Source organism: Coregonus lavaretus, assembly GCF_964263955.1.
Source record: "Coregonus lavaretus genome assembly, chromosome: 38".
Lineage (NCBI taxonomy): Eukaryota > Metazoa > Chordata > Actinopteri > Salmoniformes > Salmonidae > Coregonus > Coregonus lavaretus.
The window spans coordinates 25,208,526-25,224,885 of NC_140025.1; the positions used below are offsets into that span (position 1 = coordinate 25,208,526).

General features: G+C 48.1%; 1 protein-coding gene across 1 annotated transcript in view; it reads right to left on the reverse strand.

The window, feature by feature from the left end:
• Nucleotides 1–16,360, reverse strand: part of LOC311112413 (atrial natriuretic peptide receptor 1) — a 46,157-nt gene that overhangs the window by 10,873 nt on the left and 18,924 nt on the right. The window contains exons 22-23 of the mRNA XM_084155525.1: nt 9,720–9,863; nt 9,257–9,380 (exon numbers count right to left, since the gene is read on the reverse strand). Coding sequence (XP_084011651.1) covers nt 9,257–9,380; nt 9,720–9,863 — 268 coding nt within the window. The remainder of the gene's footprint in view (nt 1–9,256; nt 9,381–9,719; nt 9,864–16,360) is intronic.

Consider the following 16,360-nt stretch of genomic DNA (forward strand, 5'->3'; position numbering starts at 1 on the left):
TATCTACAAATTCTATCTTTTGGGAGGGGCAGAAAACAGTTTTCAACCAGCGATTGAGTGCTGAGACTCTGCTGTAGAGCTCGTCACTCCCCCTAACTGGGAGGGGGCCAGAGACAATTACTCGATGCCGACACATCTTTCTAGCTGATTTACACGCTGAAGCTATGTTGCACTTGGTGACCTCTGACTGTTTCATCCTAACATCGTTGGTGCCGACGTGGATAACAATATCTCTATACTCTCTACACTCGCCAGTTTTAGCTTTAGCCAGCACCATCTTTAGATTAGCCTTAACGTCGGTAGCCCTGCCCCCTGGTAAACAGTGTATGATCGCTGGGTGATTCGTTTTAAGTCTAATACTGCGGGTAATGGAGTCGCCAATGACTAGGGTTTTCAATTTGTCAGAGCTAATGGTGGGAGCCTTCGGCGTCTCAGACCCCGTAACGGGAGGAGTAGAGACAAGAGAAGACTCAGACTCAGACTCCGACTCGCTACATAATGGGGAAAACCGGTTGAAAGTTTCTGTCGGCTGAATGAGCGACACCGGTTGAGCATTCCAACAGTATTTCCCTCCAGAAGCCATGAGAAAGTTGTCCGGCTGCGGGGACTGTGCGGGGGGATTTATACTAACGTTACTATCTGTACTTACTGGTGGCACAGACGCTGTTTCTTCCTTTCCTACACTGAAATTACCCTTGCCTAACGATTGCGTCTGAAGCTGGGCTTGTAGCACAGCTATTTTCGCCGTAAGGCGATCGTTCTCCTGTATATTATGAGTACAGCGACTGCAATTAGAAGACATCATGTTAATGTTACTACTTAGCTTCGGCTGTTGAAGATGTTGACGAACCATGTCCAGATAAAGCGTCCGGAGTGAAAAAGTTGAATGAGGGAAAAAAGTTGCGATGGAAAAAAGGAAAATAAAGTAAAGTTGGCAGCAAAAACGCACAGGAAAATGACTCTTCTGTCTCGGGAACTACCAGTGACTCGCTCAAAGCTAAACATAATAATTGTCAGAAAAACTTGTCTGTTTCTGGTCTGCTTGTGTTGATGTCCTGCAGTAGCTACAGTGGGGAAAAAAAGTATTTAGTCAGCCACCAATTGTGCAAGTTCTCCCACTTAAAAAGATGAGAGAGGCCTGTAATTTTCATCATAGGTACACGTCAACTATGACAGACAAAATGAGGAAAAAAAATCCAGAAAATCACATTGTAGGATTTTTAATGAATTTATTGGCAAATGATGGTGGAAAATAAGTATTTGGTCAATAACAAAAGTTTCTCAATACTTTGTTATATACCCTTTGTTGGCAATGACACAGGTCAAACGTTTTCTGTAAGTCTTCACAAGGTTTTCACACACTGTTGCTTGTATTTTGGCCCATTCCTCCATGCAGATCTCCTCTAGAGCAGTGATGTTTTGGGGCTGTCGCTGGGTAACACAGACTTTCAACTCCCTCCAAAGATTTTCTATGGGGTTGAGATCTGGAGACTGGCTAGGCCACTCCAGGACCTTGAAATGCTTCTTACGAAGCCACTCCTTCGTTGCCCGGGCGGTGTGTTTGGGATCATTGTCATGCTGAAAGACCCAGCCACGTTTCATCTTCAATGCCCTTGCTGATGGAAGGAGGTTTTCACTCAAAATCTCACGATACATGGCCCCATTCATTCTTTCCTTTACACGGATCAGTCGTCCTGGTCCCTTTGCAGAAAAACAGCCCAAAAGCATGATGTTTCCACCCCCATGCTTCACAGTAGGTATGGTGTTCTTTGGATGCAACTCAGCATTCTTTGTCCTCCAAACATGACGAGTTGAGTTTTTACCAAAAAGTTATATTTTGGTTTCATCTGACCATATGACATTCTCCCAATCCTCTTCTGGATCATCCAAATGCACTTCAGACGGGCCTGGACATGTACTGGCTTAAGCAGGGGGACACGTCTCGCACTGCAGGATTTGAGTCCCTGGCGGCGTAGTGTGTTACTGATGGTAGGCTTTGTTACTTTGGTCCCAGCTCTCTGCAGGTCATTCACTAGGTCCCCCCGTGTGGTTCTGGGATTTTTGCTCACCGTTCTTGTGATCATTTTGACCCCACGGGGTGAGATCTTGCGTGGAGCCCCAGATTGAGGGAGATTATCAGTGGTCTTGTATGTCTTCCATTTCCTAATAATTGCTCCCACAGTTGATTTCTTCAAACCAAGCTGCTTACCTATTGCAGATTCAGTCTTCCCAGCCTGGTGCAAGTCTACAATTTTGATTCTGGTGTCCTTTGACAGCTCTTTGGTCTTGGCCATTGTGGAGTTTGGAGTGTGACTGTTTGAGGTTGTGGACAGGTGTCTTTTATACTGATAACAAGTTCAAACAGGTGCCATTAATACAGGTAACGAGTGGAGGACAGAGGAGCCTCTTAAAGAAGAAGTTACAGGTCTGTGAGAGCCAGAAATCTTGCTTGTTTGTAGGTGACCAAATACTTATTTTCCACCATAATTTGCAAATAAATTCATTAAAAATCCTACAATGGGATTTTCTGGATTTTTTTTTCTCAATTTGTCTGTCATAGTTGACGTGTACCTATGATGAAAATTACAGGCCTCTCTCATCTTTTTAAGTGGGAGAACTTGCACAATTGGTGGCTGACTAAATACTTTTTTCCCCACTGTAGCTTGCTAAATCGGCCTATTCCTAAGCCATTAATGGAGATGTGGATTTGGACTTGAGGTTTTGACTTCATTCTCTGTACAGGCCAATGATTATGACAGTGATTCTGATCTAACCATACATTCATATATTGTGACACTGGCCTGAGATGATTGAAGTTAAATATGTAGTCTAGTAGGCTCACGTTAACTAGCTAGTTAACTTTGCTGGTTGATTGTTGCCCATGCAAGTAAGTTAGGCTAGCAAGCATTTTCTCCCCCACATCAATTTACACACAATACCCCATTATTACAAAGCAAAAACTGGTTTTTAGAAATGTTTGCTAATTTATCATTTAAAAACCCCCAGGAAAAATCATATTAACATATGTTTTCAGACCCTGGACCTTTGGCAGCGACTACAGTCTCGAGTCTTCTTGGGTATGACGCTACAAGCTTGGCACACCTGTATTTGGGGAGTTTCTCCCATTCTTCTCTGCGGATCCTCTTGCTGCACAGCTATTTTCAGGTCTCTCCAGAGATGTTTGATCAGGTTCAGGCTGGGCCACTCAAGGACATTCAGAGACTTGTCCCAAAGCCACTCCTGCGTTGTCTTGGCTGTGTGCTTAGGGTCGTTGTCCTGTTGGAAGCTGAACCTTCGTCCCAGTCTGAGGTCCTGAGCGCCCTGGAGCAAGTTTTAATCAAGGATCTCTCTGTACTTTGCTCTGTTCATCTTTCCCTCGATCCTGACTAGTTTCCCAGTCCCTGCCGTTGCAAAAAATCCCCACAGCATAATGCTGCCACCACCATGCTTCACCGTAGGGATGGTGCCAGGTTTCCTCCAGACGTGATGCATTCAGGCCAAATAGTTCAATCTTGGTTTCATCAGACCAGATAATCTGGTTTCTCATGGTCTTAGAGTCTTTAGGTGCCTTTTGGCAAACTCCAAGCGGCCTGTCATGTGCCTTTTACTGAGGAGTGGCTTCCGTCTGGCTACTCTACCATAAAGGCCTGATTGGTGGAGTACTGCAGAGATGTTTGTCCTTCTGGAATGTTCTCCCATCTCCACAGAGGAACTCTAGAGCTCTGTCAGAGTGGCCATCGGGTTCTTGGTCACCTCCCTGACCAAGGCCCTTCTTCCCCGATTGCTCAGTTTGGCTGGGCGGCCAGCTCTAGGAAGAGTCCTGGTGGTTCCAAACTTCTTCCATTTAAGAATGCTGGAGGGCACTGTCTTCTTGGGGACCTTCAATGCCCAGATCTGTGCCTCGACACAATCCTGTCTCAGAGCTCTACGGACAATTCCTTCGACCTCATGGCTTGGATGTTGCTGTGACATGCACTGTCAACTGTGGGACCATTTATAGACAGTTGTGTGCCTTTCCAAATCATGTCCAATCAATTGAATTTACCACTGGTGGACTCCAATCAAGTTGTAGAAACATCTACAAGGATGATGGATGGAAACAGGTTGCACCTGAGCTCAATTTAGAGTCTAATAGCAAAGGGTCTTAATACTTATGTAAATAAGGTATTTTTGTTTTTTATTTTTAATACATTTGCTAAGATTTCTAAAAACCTGTTTTCCCTTTGTCATTATGGGGTATTTTATATTTTTATCCATTTTAGAATAGGGTTGTAACGTAACAAAATGTGGAAAAAGTCAAGGGGTCTGAATACTTTCCGAAGGCACTGTAAATCAGTAGTTGTTTAGTAAACTGTCGAAAACATGAACTTGCTTGACCATGTTACAGGTGATATAACTGTTTGTTACATGCAATATTTGCTTTGTGGACTTCACCGGACAGATGTTGCTCTCCGGTTTTGAGATGAAACAAACGTATCTGTAGTTTAATTCATTCCACCAATGTGGGACTGTTCTCTTTCTGTTGTCACGGCCTTATTGTATATCACGGTGGGGTATGAACAAATGGGTTAAAGAGCAAACAACACAAATCTCACAACATAGGTTGTAATATGGCTTTTTTACTGGCTTGGCTTCCCAATAAACTTTACCTAAGCACCGCTACTGCACACACACACATAAATATACATGGAGGTTTTCTGCTGAGATACAGCTGTGTGTTGATTGGGAATACATGTATTTACCTGATTTGTTTAATATTAATAGTTAACAATTAATATGCTTAACAATAGTAGAGACATTTCTTAACTACCAATGCTGTGCTTTTCATAAGGAGGGTCCCCTCTAGCTCCCTGCAGCTGGTCTGGGTGTGTAGTAAAGGACATGGGATAGAGATAAACTGAGGAACAGATAGACCTGTATTGTTTCAATTTCTCGTTGCTTCTGAGTAACCTGGTCACATGGTTAAGACAGAGCCTCAGTGACCACAGTTTTTCAGTACATTCTGTCTTTTACTATCTTCCAAGGGCACAGCTGTGTGGAGATATGGGCAGTAACGGAGCTAACATTGTTACTTGTTTGTGCGCTATGACTTGATACACATAGCCACAGGAACTAGGTCAGGACTATGGCACACTCTGAGAATAGAGTATCCAGCCAAAACAGACCCTAAAGCACTGAGAGGGGAGCCATTGGGGGATAAAGAAAACCCGGCAGGTTACCTGGAGGACCAGCTCAAGAGGTGGCGACAAGAATCAGAAAAAGACCCAGAGGGGGATCCACTGATGACAACACTATTCAGGACATCACTGATGGAGGCAATGCCAACGCCTGTCAGAAGCAGACTGGAGGATGTGGTGGGACTAACGTCAAAGTCACACAAAGAGTTCTGCGACCATGTTATCCACGCAATGGAGAAATACAGGAAGGACGAACAGAAACTGACAGAGAGGGAAGAGACATTCACAGAAAACTGAGACAAATGCAGCTGGAAGAGCTGACAAGAAAGGACAAAAAGAAAACACAAGCCCCAGTGATTACTCCAGTACTGCCAGAGGAGGGCGCAATGGCACCTGTTCTCCAGGGAGGTTCACAACCACCGCCTCAACCGCAAGGACAAAGAGCTCCTGCCATACCAGTAGTGAATGTGTACACACAACAATCCCCTGGACAGTGGCAAAACAAAAATAATGGACCCAGGAATCAAGGGCACCAACCACAGCAGCAGGCATACCAAAATGGTGGACCAGGAAGACCTCTACGTGTCTGCTGGAGGTGCAATCAATCAGGACATACAAGAAGGAATTGTCCTACCAAACCGTGGTGGCCTAGACAACCACAACAGGGTAATTGGCAAAGAAATGACACCAGCTCAGATGCATGGCGGCAGTCTCAGACACGGGCTCCACAGGGCCCAGTGAACCCGTGGGGAGGAACAAATCAGGGATACTAGGGATGCCAAGAGAATCCTAGAGGGGAGGGTCAGCTAGTGGCAGTAACTATGCAGGCTGATGAAGAACTTATGCTGCAGGTTCAGATGAATGATAGAGGCACACCCATGATGATGGATACTGGAGCAACTTACTCATGTGTAAGTCCAAATTATGCCTTTCACCTCCCCATGTTAGGTAGATATGCAAAGACAGTAGGATTTCCGGGACAAACGCAGCTAATACCTTTGACAGTTCCAGTAAAACTAGAAGCAGGAGTACTGGTTAAAACCCAGAGTGACTGCTACCAGTACTAAAAGCAGACAAACAGAAGTGGAGACTGGTCCATGACCTGAGAGCAGTGAATGACGTAGTTGAAGACTACCAAGCAGAGGTGCCCAATCTACACACACTGTTAACAAACGTTCCACCAGATGCAAAATAGTTCTCAGTAATAGACTGATGTGGAGCACTTTTTAGTGTACCTTTAGCAGAAGAAAGTGGACACTTGTTTGTGTTTACTTACAAAGGACAGCAATTTACATACACTAAGAATTAAATAAGGCCTGGCAATTTTTGTTTGTTTGTACCATATGGTTTGTAAATAACCACACACAACACACTTGTTATGAATATTTGTTAATGGTGTTAATACCGTGTTTGATTTCTTGTGTTTTTTTTTGGGTTTAGTGGATTTTTCACAGGTTACAAATGATACACCCTCAAGGGCACATCAATTACATTTTCTGATGTTTCTATTGCCAGAGTTTTGGTTGCACACATGTAAATTATCCTGAAAACAAATGTACTGAAAAACCCAGTATAAACCTGGTACACATGATGTTTGAACTGTCTTTAAATAATGTCTGAGGTACAGGGGGGGGAAAGGGAAAGAGACACTCACTTAATTGGGTTGAATGCCCTCTGACCTCTGTTCTGACTTTCTGGTGAGGCCTGATCACCCTCACTAGAGAGCCTAGAGACATTGGGTGAGATTTAAATATAATATGTAAACATTAATGATTAGGAAGAAGTTTATAATTTAGCAATAGTCCTATGTGTGATTCGGACCATGACAAGGACAGAGAAAGAGAACTAGCCCTGAATGAGGGACACCTGTCGCTAGTCAATTTTACTATTCCTTGAATTACCTTATGGGATACAATGAAGTTAAGATGTTATCAAGGGTTATCATTCTAATTTGATTTGTTATTTTGATTTAACAGGCAGTGTTGTTTTGTTTTTTGGGCGCATGAATCACGATGTGAGTCATGTGTCCAAAGGGGGAATTACCGGTCCCCTGGGGCTTTTGGTAAATATGCAAATTATATGAAGAATATAAGCAGCAGTAATTAATGGGTTTGATCATTGTGGAAGAGGGGAGGTAGTAACGCAACTTAGAAAACAGGGTTTCTGGTCTCCATATATGCAAGCTAACAGAATAACGCATCTAACACCGCATGAAATGCTTACGGGTCGACCCATGCCAGTGCCAGTTCTTAGAGGACCATATGAGGGTCCACCTCTAGAACAGTTGGAAAAGGAATTAGAAGAGTATATCAGGCAACTAACTGTTATACATTAAGTTATATACCAACAGGAGAGAAGCAGAGTTCCAGAACCAGAGGCGAATCCACCACGACCAGTGTTCCCGGGGGAGAAGGTCTACGTCAGGGTCTTCAGAAGGAAGTGGAACGAACAGAGACGTGAGGGACCCTACACCGTCACCCAGGCTACACTAACTGTCGTAAGGGTCGAGGGGAGCTCGACCTGGTATCATCTAAACCACTGCACCAGAGTACCGCATGGAAACCGACGACCGAGAGATGAGGAAGCTGAGGATGCCGAGACCCTAGTGACGGAAGAAGGTCCCGAGCCAAAGGGACCCAACGCCGGCCCGGAGTAGAGGCCCAGAAGCAGATGGTCATCGTCGGAAGAGAGCCCGGCTGGGCCCTCACAACAATGAGGACAATTTGTTCTTATCTAGAGCAGAAATGGTTGCTAATCTTACATCTGGACAAAAATTGTTTTTGGTGTGTGGGTTGGGGCCGGTTAAGGTAGGAGCGGGTTTACCGCTTGTGGGAGTTCCCATAGGGGTAAATCTGAATATGCAAATGTTTTCATCATTATATTGATTTTGCTGCTCATCCTCGTGTTGAAGTTCTGCTACAATATGTGTTTATAACTGGTAAGAAATTCAAGGCCAAATGTGCCATGACCTAGGGCCAGAATGTAGGTTGCGAAGGATTAGCTGAGCTACCCTTTACTGCTGAAGACTGTGATGTTTGACCTGTTGCATACTTAGAATTGCGCCTGTTGTAGTCAAAGGTTTGCTCACAGGGTCGGCTCGGTAGGAGTGGAATATTGGCTGAAAACCCAGACTCTGTGATTGCCAGGTGTTCTCTCCTGGGCAGCCGTACTCTGGGAGCAAACTCTTTACTGAGAAAGAATCCACTTGACTATCTTTGTTATACCTAATCATCAGCAGCAAGTTAGAACTGTATATGGTATGTGTAGAGGGTAAATGGTTTGAGACGCAGTAACCTGAAGTGAGGTTCCTCATAAGGATTATATACATGTCATATGTTACATCTGGAAGGTGTTCTGTCTTTTTATTTTCACTGGTTGGTTTTAAAACTACTAGATTTTGTTGAGACTAGTAGTCTCAAAGAGGGGAATGATGGGGAATACAAGTATTTACCTGATTTGTTTAATATTAATATGCTTAACAATAGTAGAGACATTTCTTAACTACCATTTTTTTTACATTTTTTGTCATTTAGCAGACGCTCTTATCCAGAGCGACTTACAGGAGCAATTAGGGTTAAGTGCCTTGCTCAAGGGCACATCGACAGATTTTTCACCTAGTCGGCTCGGGGTTTAGAACCAGCGACCTTTCAGTTACTGGCACAATGCTCTTACCCACTAAGCTACCTGCCACTAAGCTACCTACCAATGATGTGCTTTTCATAAGGAGGGTCCCCTCTAGCTCCCTGCAGCTGGTCTGGGCGTGTAGTCAAGGACATTGGACAGAGATAAACTGAGGAACAGATAGACCTGTATTGTTTCTTTTCATTTTGATAAGAGATGAGAATGCATTGCATTGAAGGTTATTTGTTGATGTAAAAATCGAAATTTACAGATTTTAAGGTTGTGTCATTAGATTTGGGTCCCCAGGTCTCCGCTGTTTGAATAGTTTGAATACCACCGCTCTATATAGTGCACTACATTGACCAGAGCCCTATAACCCCATTTTAGACACATGCACCCTTGAAATCTGGTTCCCCCTTCAGTGTGCGGAGACAGAAGGTCCAAGGTTATCTGACTACCTGCATTGGCGTGAGATTGGCCGACATGGCGGTGAATCCTTCGATGTCGCTGAAATAGATGGTGACACAGTCGTAGGTTTCCGCCTGCACCGTCTTACCAGCAATCAGCTGGACAGCCACCGATCTATAAATACAGAAACCAGATCAAAACAACAGACACACACAGACAGACACAAACACAAACATGGGATCGCATGAACTTTGCACTGCTTCTAAAAGTGGACAATGATGCTCTGGTGTTTCATATACACAAGGTCAATTGTTGTCCACCCCCACCCAAGTGTCCACAAGACAGGCTGCTAGTCAAATGAGAGGCAGATATGAACACAGCGAAAAATAGAGAAAAACAGACACAAAGACAGACAGAAGATAAAAAAAAGGTTGCTCCTTTACAATCGACAAACCTTCTTAACGCATCTGCATCGAAACCGAAAGGAGACGAGTGTGTGTGGGGGTGCGTTACCGTGGCAACATCTGGGTGAGGAGGCCCTCGGCCCTCCTCTTCTCCTCCAGGAGCTGGGCGGTGCGCTCGCTGACCACCTCCTCCAGGTTGGTGGCGTACTGCTCCATGCGGGACAGCAGGTCATCCAGAATGTTCTCGCCCACGCTGGTGGCGGACACACATAGACATGGGCAAATACACACACACACACACACAGGAGTGCAAGCACGAACGTATACATGTATGCACACACAAAAACATACACACATATGCATGCAGATGCACACACACACAAACAAACACACACAGACAAAGGCACATGCACACATGCACAGATGAAGGTGCGCTCATAGGCACACCCACACACGCTACGGGAAAGGGCATTAGTTGGATGCTCAAAGGAAGTTTGGTTGGATGTCACCTGGATGTGTGTGTGTATTTGACACCTCTCCCCTCCTTATCGGTTGCTCCCCATGCTACCTTCTTCTTTATTTTTCTCTCCCTCCCTCTCTCTTTCTATCTATCTCTGAGCAGGATTAATGCTTGTTGTGATGCATGCTGACACTGCCTGTCCCTAGAGACTGTGTGTGTGTGTGTGTGTTGTGTGTGTGCTGTATTGCATGTCCCTCGCCCTCTCTTTCTCGCTCCCAGGAGTCTGCCCGTCATGTCGTCCATTTGTGTACTGCGAGTAGGAGTCTGTCATCCCTAACCTGTATAATGGGGCCTCCGCCACTCTGCAACTCTCTGTTGTTCTTTTCTATTACCGCACCTGGGTTCAAGTAGTATTTGTTTGCTATTCAAATGCTTTGAGCAATTGCTTCAGCCTGCCTGCAGTGCCAGTTGGGCATGGTTGGAGATTTAGGGACTATTTTATTGGTTCCATTATGCCAGACTTATGCTTAAAATTGGGGTGTCTGAAATAAAAAATATGCACTACCGTTCAAAAGTTTGGGGTCACTTAGAAAGGTCGTTGTTTCAATGAAAACATACATGAAATTAGTTTGAATAGGAAATATAGCAAAATGCGGAGGAAATGTAGTCATTGACAAGGTCAGAAATAATGATTTCTAATAGAAATAATAATTGTGTCCTTAAAATTCTGCTTTCGTCAAAGAATCCTCCATTTGCAGCAATTACAGCCTTGCAGACCTTTGGCATTCTAGTTGTCAATTTGTTGAGGTAATCTGAAGAGATTTCACCCCATGCTTCCTGAAACACCTCCCACAAATTGGATTGGCTTGATGGGCACTTCTTACGTACGGTCAAGCTGCTCCCACAACAGCTCAATAGGGTTGTGATCAGGTGACTGTGATGGCCACTCCATTATAACCAGAATACCAGCTGATTGCTTCTTCCCTAAATAGTTCTTGCATAGTTTGGAGCTGTGCTTTGTGTCATTGTCCTGTTGTAGGAGGAAATTGGCTCCAATCAAGCGCCGTCCACAGGGAATGGCATGGCGTTGCAAAATGGAGTGATAGCCTTCCTTCTTCAAGATCCCTTTTACCCTGTACAAATCTCCCACTTTCCCACCACCAAAGCACCCCCAGACCATCACATTGCCTCCACCATGCTTGACAGATGGCATCAAGCACTCCTCCAGTATCTTTTCATTTGGTCTGCATCTCACAAATGTTCTTCTTTGTGATCCGAACACCTCAAACTTCGATTCGTCTGTCCATAACACTTTTTTCCAATCTTCCTCTGTCCAGTGTCTGTGTTCTTTTGCCTATCTTAATCTTTTCTTTTTATTGGCCAGTCTGTGTCACGATCGTCGTAGGAGTGAGTAGACCAAGGCGCAGCATGTGAAACAAACATGACTTTAATTAGTTAAAGTATACCAAACAAAACACGACTCGTGAAGTCCACGGTAAACAAATACCGACACGGAACAAAAACCCACAAACATAAAGTGAAACACAGACAGTTAAATATGGCTCCCAATCAGAGACAACCAGCCGACAGCTGACACTCGTTGCCTCTGATTGGGAGTCACACAGGCAAACATAGAAACAGACAACCTAGTACCCCCAACATAGACATATCACACATAGAATAAACACACCCTGGCTCAACAAATAGAGTCCCAGAGCCAGGGTGTGACAGTACCCCCCCCTAAAGGCGCGGACTGCGACCGCGCCTAAATACGAGCAAAACAGGGGAGGGCTGGGTGGGCATTCCTCCTCGGCGGCGGCTCCGGCTCCGGTCTTGCCCACCACCCTCCAACAAACCCCCCATAGCGCCCCTGGTCCGGTCTGGCCCCGCTGGCTGGAGCTGGACTGGACGTAGCAGGAGCGGTAGGCTTCAGCTCCTTAGTGGAGCAGTTGAGCGGTACCTGAATTCGCACCGATGACCCAGGCACGGGTTGTGCCGGACTGACGACTCGCACCCCTGGCTTGGTGCGAGTGGCAGGAACGGGCCGGGCCGGGCTGGCGACGCGCACCGTAGACTTGGTGTGAGTGGCAGGAACAGGCCGGACCGGGCTGGCGACGCGCACCGAGACAACCAGCCGACAGCTGACACTCGTTGCCTCTGATTGGGAGTCACACAGGCAAACATAGAAACAGACAACCTAGTACCCCCAACATAGACATATCACACATAGAATAAACACACCCTGGCTCAACAAATAGAGTCCCAGAGCCAGGGTGTGACAGTACCCCCCCCTAAAGGCGCGGACTGCGACCGCGCCTAAATACGAGCAAAACAGGGGAGGGCTGGGTGGGCATTCCTCCTCGGCGGCGGCTCCGGCTCCGGTCTTGCCCACCACCCTCCAACAAACCCCCCATAGCGCCCCTGGTCCGGTCTGGCCCCGCTGGCTGGAGCTGGACTGGACGTAGCAGGAGCGGTAGGCTTCAGCTCCTTAGTGGAGCAGTTGAGCGGTACCTGAATTCGCACCGATGACCCAGGCACGGGTTGTGCCGGACTGACGACTCGCACCCCTGGCTTGGTGCGAGTGGCAGGAACGGGCCGGGCCGGGCTGGCGACGCGCACCGTAGACTTGGTGTGAGTGGCAGGAACAGGCCGGACCGGGCTGGCGACGCGCACCGTAGACTTGGTGCGTGGAGCAGGGACAGGCCGGGCCGGGCTGGCGACACACCCCGTAGGCTTGGTGCGTGGATCAGGGACAGGCCGGGCTGGGCTGGCGACGCACACCGTAGGCTCGGTGTGTGGAGCAGGAACAGGCCGGGCTGGGCTGGCGACGCACACCGTAGGCTTGGTGCGTGGAGCAGGGACAGGCCGGACAGGGCTGGCGACGCACACCGTAGGCTTGGTGCGTGGAGCAGGAACAGGCCGGGCAGGGCTGGCGACGCACACCGTAGGCTTGGTGCGTGGAGCAGGAACAGGCCGGGCTGGGCTGGCGACGCACACCGTAGGTTTAGTGCGTGGAGCAGGGACAGGCCGGGCTGGGCTGTCGACGCACACCGTAGGCTTGGTGCGTGGAGCAGGGACAGGCCGGACAGGGCTGGCGACGCACACCGTAGGCTTGGTGCGTGGAGCAGGGACAGGCCGGACTGGGCTGGCGACGCACACCGTAGGCTTGGTGCGTGGAGCAGGAACAGGCCGGACCGTACTGGGAACACACACCACTGGCCTTAAACGGGGATCAGGAACGGGCCGGACCGGACTGGCAATACACCTCAGTACCTCTCGCCGTGCCTCTACAACTTCCTTCCCTCCTCTCGCCAATGGCTCCCGTAACCCGGTGGCCTTCTCTCCTCGTCTCCCATTTCGCCCTGTGGCAGCCTCCTGCTGCCCAGTCGCCCATGCCGTGTGCCCCCCCCCTAAAAAATTATTGGGGGTGCCTCTCGTCCGTTCGACGATGGCACTGCTGACGCCGCTGCTCCTCTCTCGCCAGGGCCTTAATCCTACCCCAAGGTCCCTTGCCCCCGAGCATGTCCTCCCAGGACCACACTTTGCCCACCTGGGCCATCGCCAGCCTCTCCATCTCCTTTCCTGGCGCTTCCTCCCATGTCCAGTCTGCCTGCTCCTGGACACGCTGCTTGGTCCTTTTACGGTGGGTTTTTCTGTCACGATCGCCGTAGGAGTGAGTAGACCAAGGCGCAGCGTGTGAAACAAACATGACTTTAATTAGTTAAAGTATACCAAACAAAACACGACTCGTGAAGTCCACGGTAAACAAATACCGACACGGAACAAAAACCCACAAACATAAAGTGAAACACAGACAGTTAAATATGGCTCCCAATCAGAGACAACCAGCCGACAGCTGACACTCGTTGCCTCTGATTGGGAGTCACACAGGCAAACATAGAAACAGACAACCTAGAACCCCCAACATAGACATATCACACATAGAATAAACACACCCTGACTCAACAAATAGAGTCCCAGAGCCAGGGTGTGACAGTCTGAGATACAGTGGGGGAAAAAAGTATTTAGTCAGCCACCAATTGTGCAAGTTCTCCCACTTAAAAAGATGAGAGAGGCCTGTAATTTTCATCATAGGTACACGTCAACTATGACAGACAAATTGAGAAGAAAAAAATCCAGAAAATCACATTGTAGGATTTTTAATGATTTTATTTGCAAATTATGGTGGAAAATAAGTATTTGGTCACCTACAAACAAGCAAGATTTCTGGCTCTCACAGACCTGTAACTTCTTCTTTAAGAGGCTCCTCTGTCCTCCACTCGTTACCTGTATTAATAGCACCTGTTTGAACTTGTTATCAGTATAAAAGACACCTGTCCACAACCTCAAACAGTCACACTCCAAACTCCACTATGGCCAAGACCAAAGAGCTGTCAAAGGACACCGGTGAGAGAGGAGGACCAAGGCGCAGCGTTGAATGCGAACATATTTATTTATATAATGATCACACGAACAAAACAACAAATCGAAAACGTGACGTCCCTGGTTACATACACGAACCAACACGGAACAAGAAACCACAATGAATGAATGCCTAACGGCTACCTAAGTATGACTCCCAATCAGAGACAACGAGCTACAGCCGTCTCCGATTGGGAGCCACCCTGGCCAACATAGATATACAACAACTAGCACCAACACACATGAAAACTCACACCCTGGCTCAACATACTAGAGTCCCCAGAGCCAGGGCGTGACAGTACCCCCCCCTAAAGGCGCGGACTCCGACCGCGCCAACCAAATACCACAGGGGAGGGACCGGGTGGGCACTCCGCCTTGGCGGCGGATCCGGCTCCGGGCATGATCCCAACTCGCTCTCTAACCCCCCAAAGTACCCCTGGTCCGGTCTGGCCCTGCTGACCGGAGCTGGACTGCACACTGGTGGAGCGGATTGCTCTAGCTCCGGCGTGAAGAAGCTGACCCGTGCTGAACCAGGCACCAGTGGAACAGGCACGGGCTGTGCCGGACTGACAACGCACACCACTGGCTTGGTGTGGGGAGCATGAATGGCCCGAGCCGGGCTGACGAAACGCACCCCTGACTTGGTGCGGGGAGCAGGAGCGGGCCGAACCGGGCTGACGAAACGCACCACTGACTTGGTGCGGGGAGCAGGAACGGGCCGAGCCGGGCTGACGAAGCGCACCACTGACTTGGTGCGGGGAGCAGGAACGGGCCGAGCCGGGCTGACGACGCGCACCATTGGCCTGGTACGGGGAGCAGGAACAGGCCGGACCGTACTGGGGACACACACCACTGGTCCTACGCAGGGATCTGGAATGGGCCGGACCGGACTGGTAACACACCCCAGTACCTCTCGCCGTGCCTCTACACCTTCCATCCCCTCTTCGACCAGTGGCCCCCGTAACCTGGCGGCCTCCTCTGCCAACCCGCTGGGCCGCTCTGCCGCGGTCTCCTGCTGGCCCGTCGTCCACGGCGTTAGCCCCCCCCTAAAAATTTTCTGGCGGTCTCTCCTACCCGTGGACCAGGTCTCCATGTCCCTCGCCAGCCTTTCGCCCTTCTGCTTCCATGTCAAGCCCTTCTCTTCCTCACCCGGCTTGACCCAGTCGAGGAGGCGAAGGAGATCTGCTAGAGATCTCCCTGGCGATGGCTCCTGGACACGCTGCTTGGTCCAGTCTTGGTGGTTTCTTCTGTCACGATCGTCGGTGAGAGAGGAGGACCAAGGCGCAGCGTTGAATGCGAACATATTTATTTATATAATGATCACACGAACAAAACAACAAAACGAAAACGTGACGTCCCTGGTTACATACACGAACCAACACGGAACAAGAAACCACAATGAATGAATGCCTAACGGCTACCTAAGTATGACTCCCAATCAGAGACAACGAGCTACAGCCGTCTCCGATTGGGAGCCACCCTGGCCAACATAGATATACAACAACTAGCACCAACACACATGAAAACTCACACCCTGGCTCAACATACTAGAGTCCCCAGAGCCAGGGCGTGACAGAAACAAAATTGTAGACCTGCACCAGGCTGGGAAGACTGAATCTGAAATAGGTAAGCAGCTTGGTTTGAAGAAATCAACTGTGGGAGCAATTATTAGGAAATGGAAGACATACAAGACCACTGATAATCTCCCTCGATCTGGGGCTCCACGCAAGATCTCACCCCGTTGGGTCAAAATGATCACAAGAACGGTGAGCAAAAATCCCAGAACCACACAGGGGGACCTAGTGAATGACCTGCAGAGAGCTGGGACCAAAGTAACAAAGCCTACCATCAGTAACACACTACGCCGC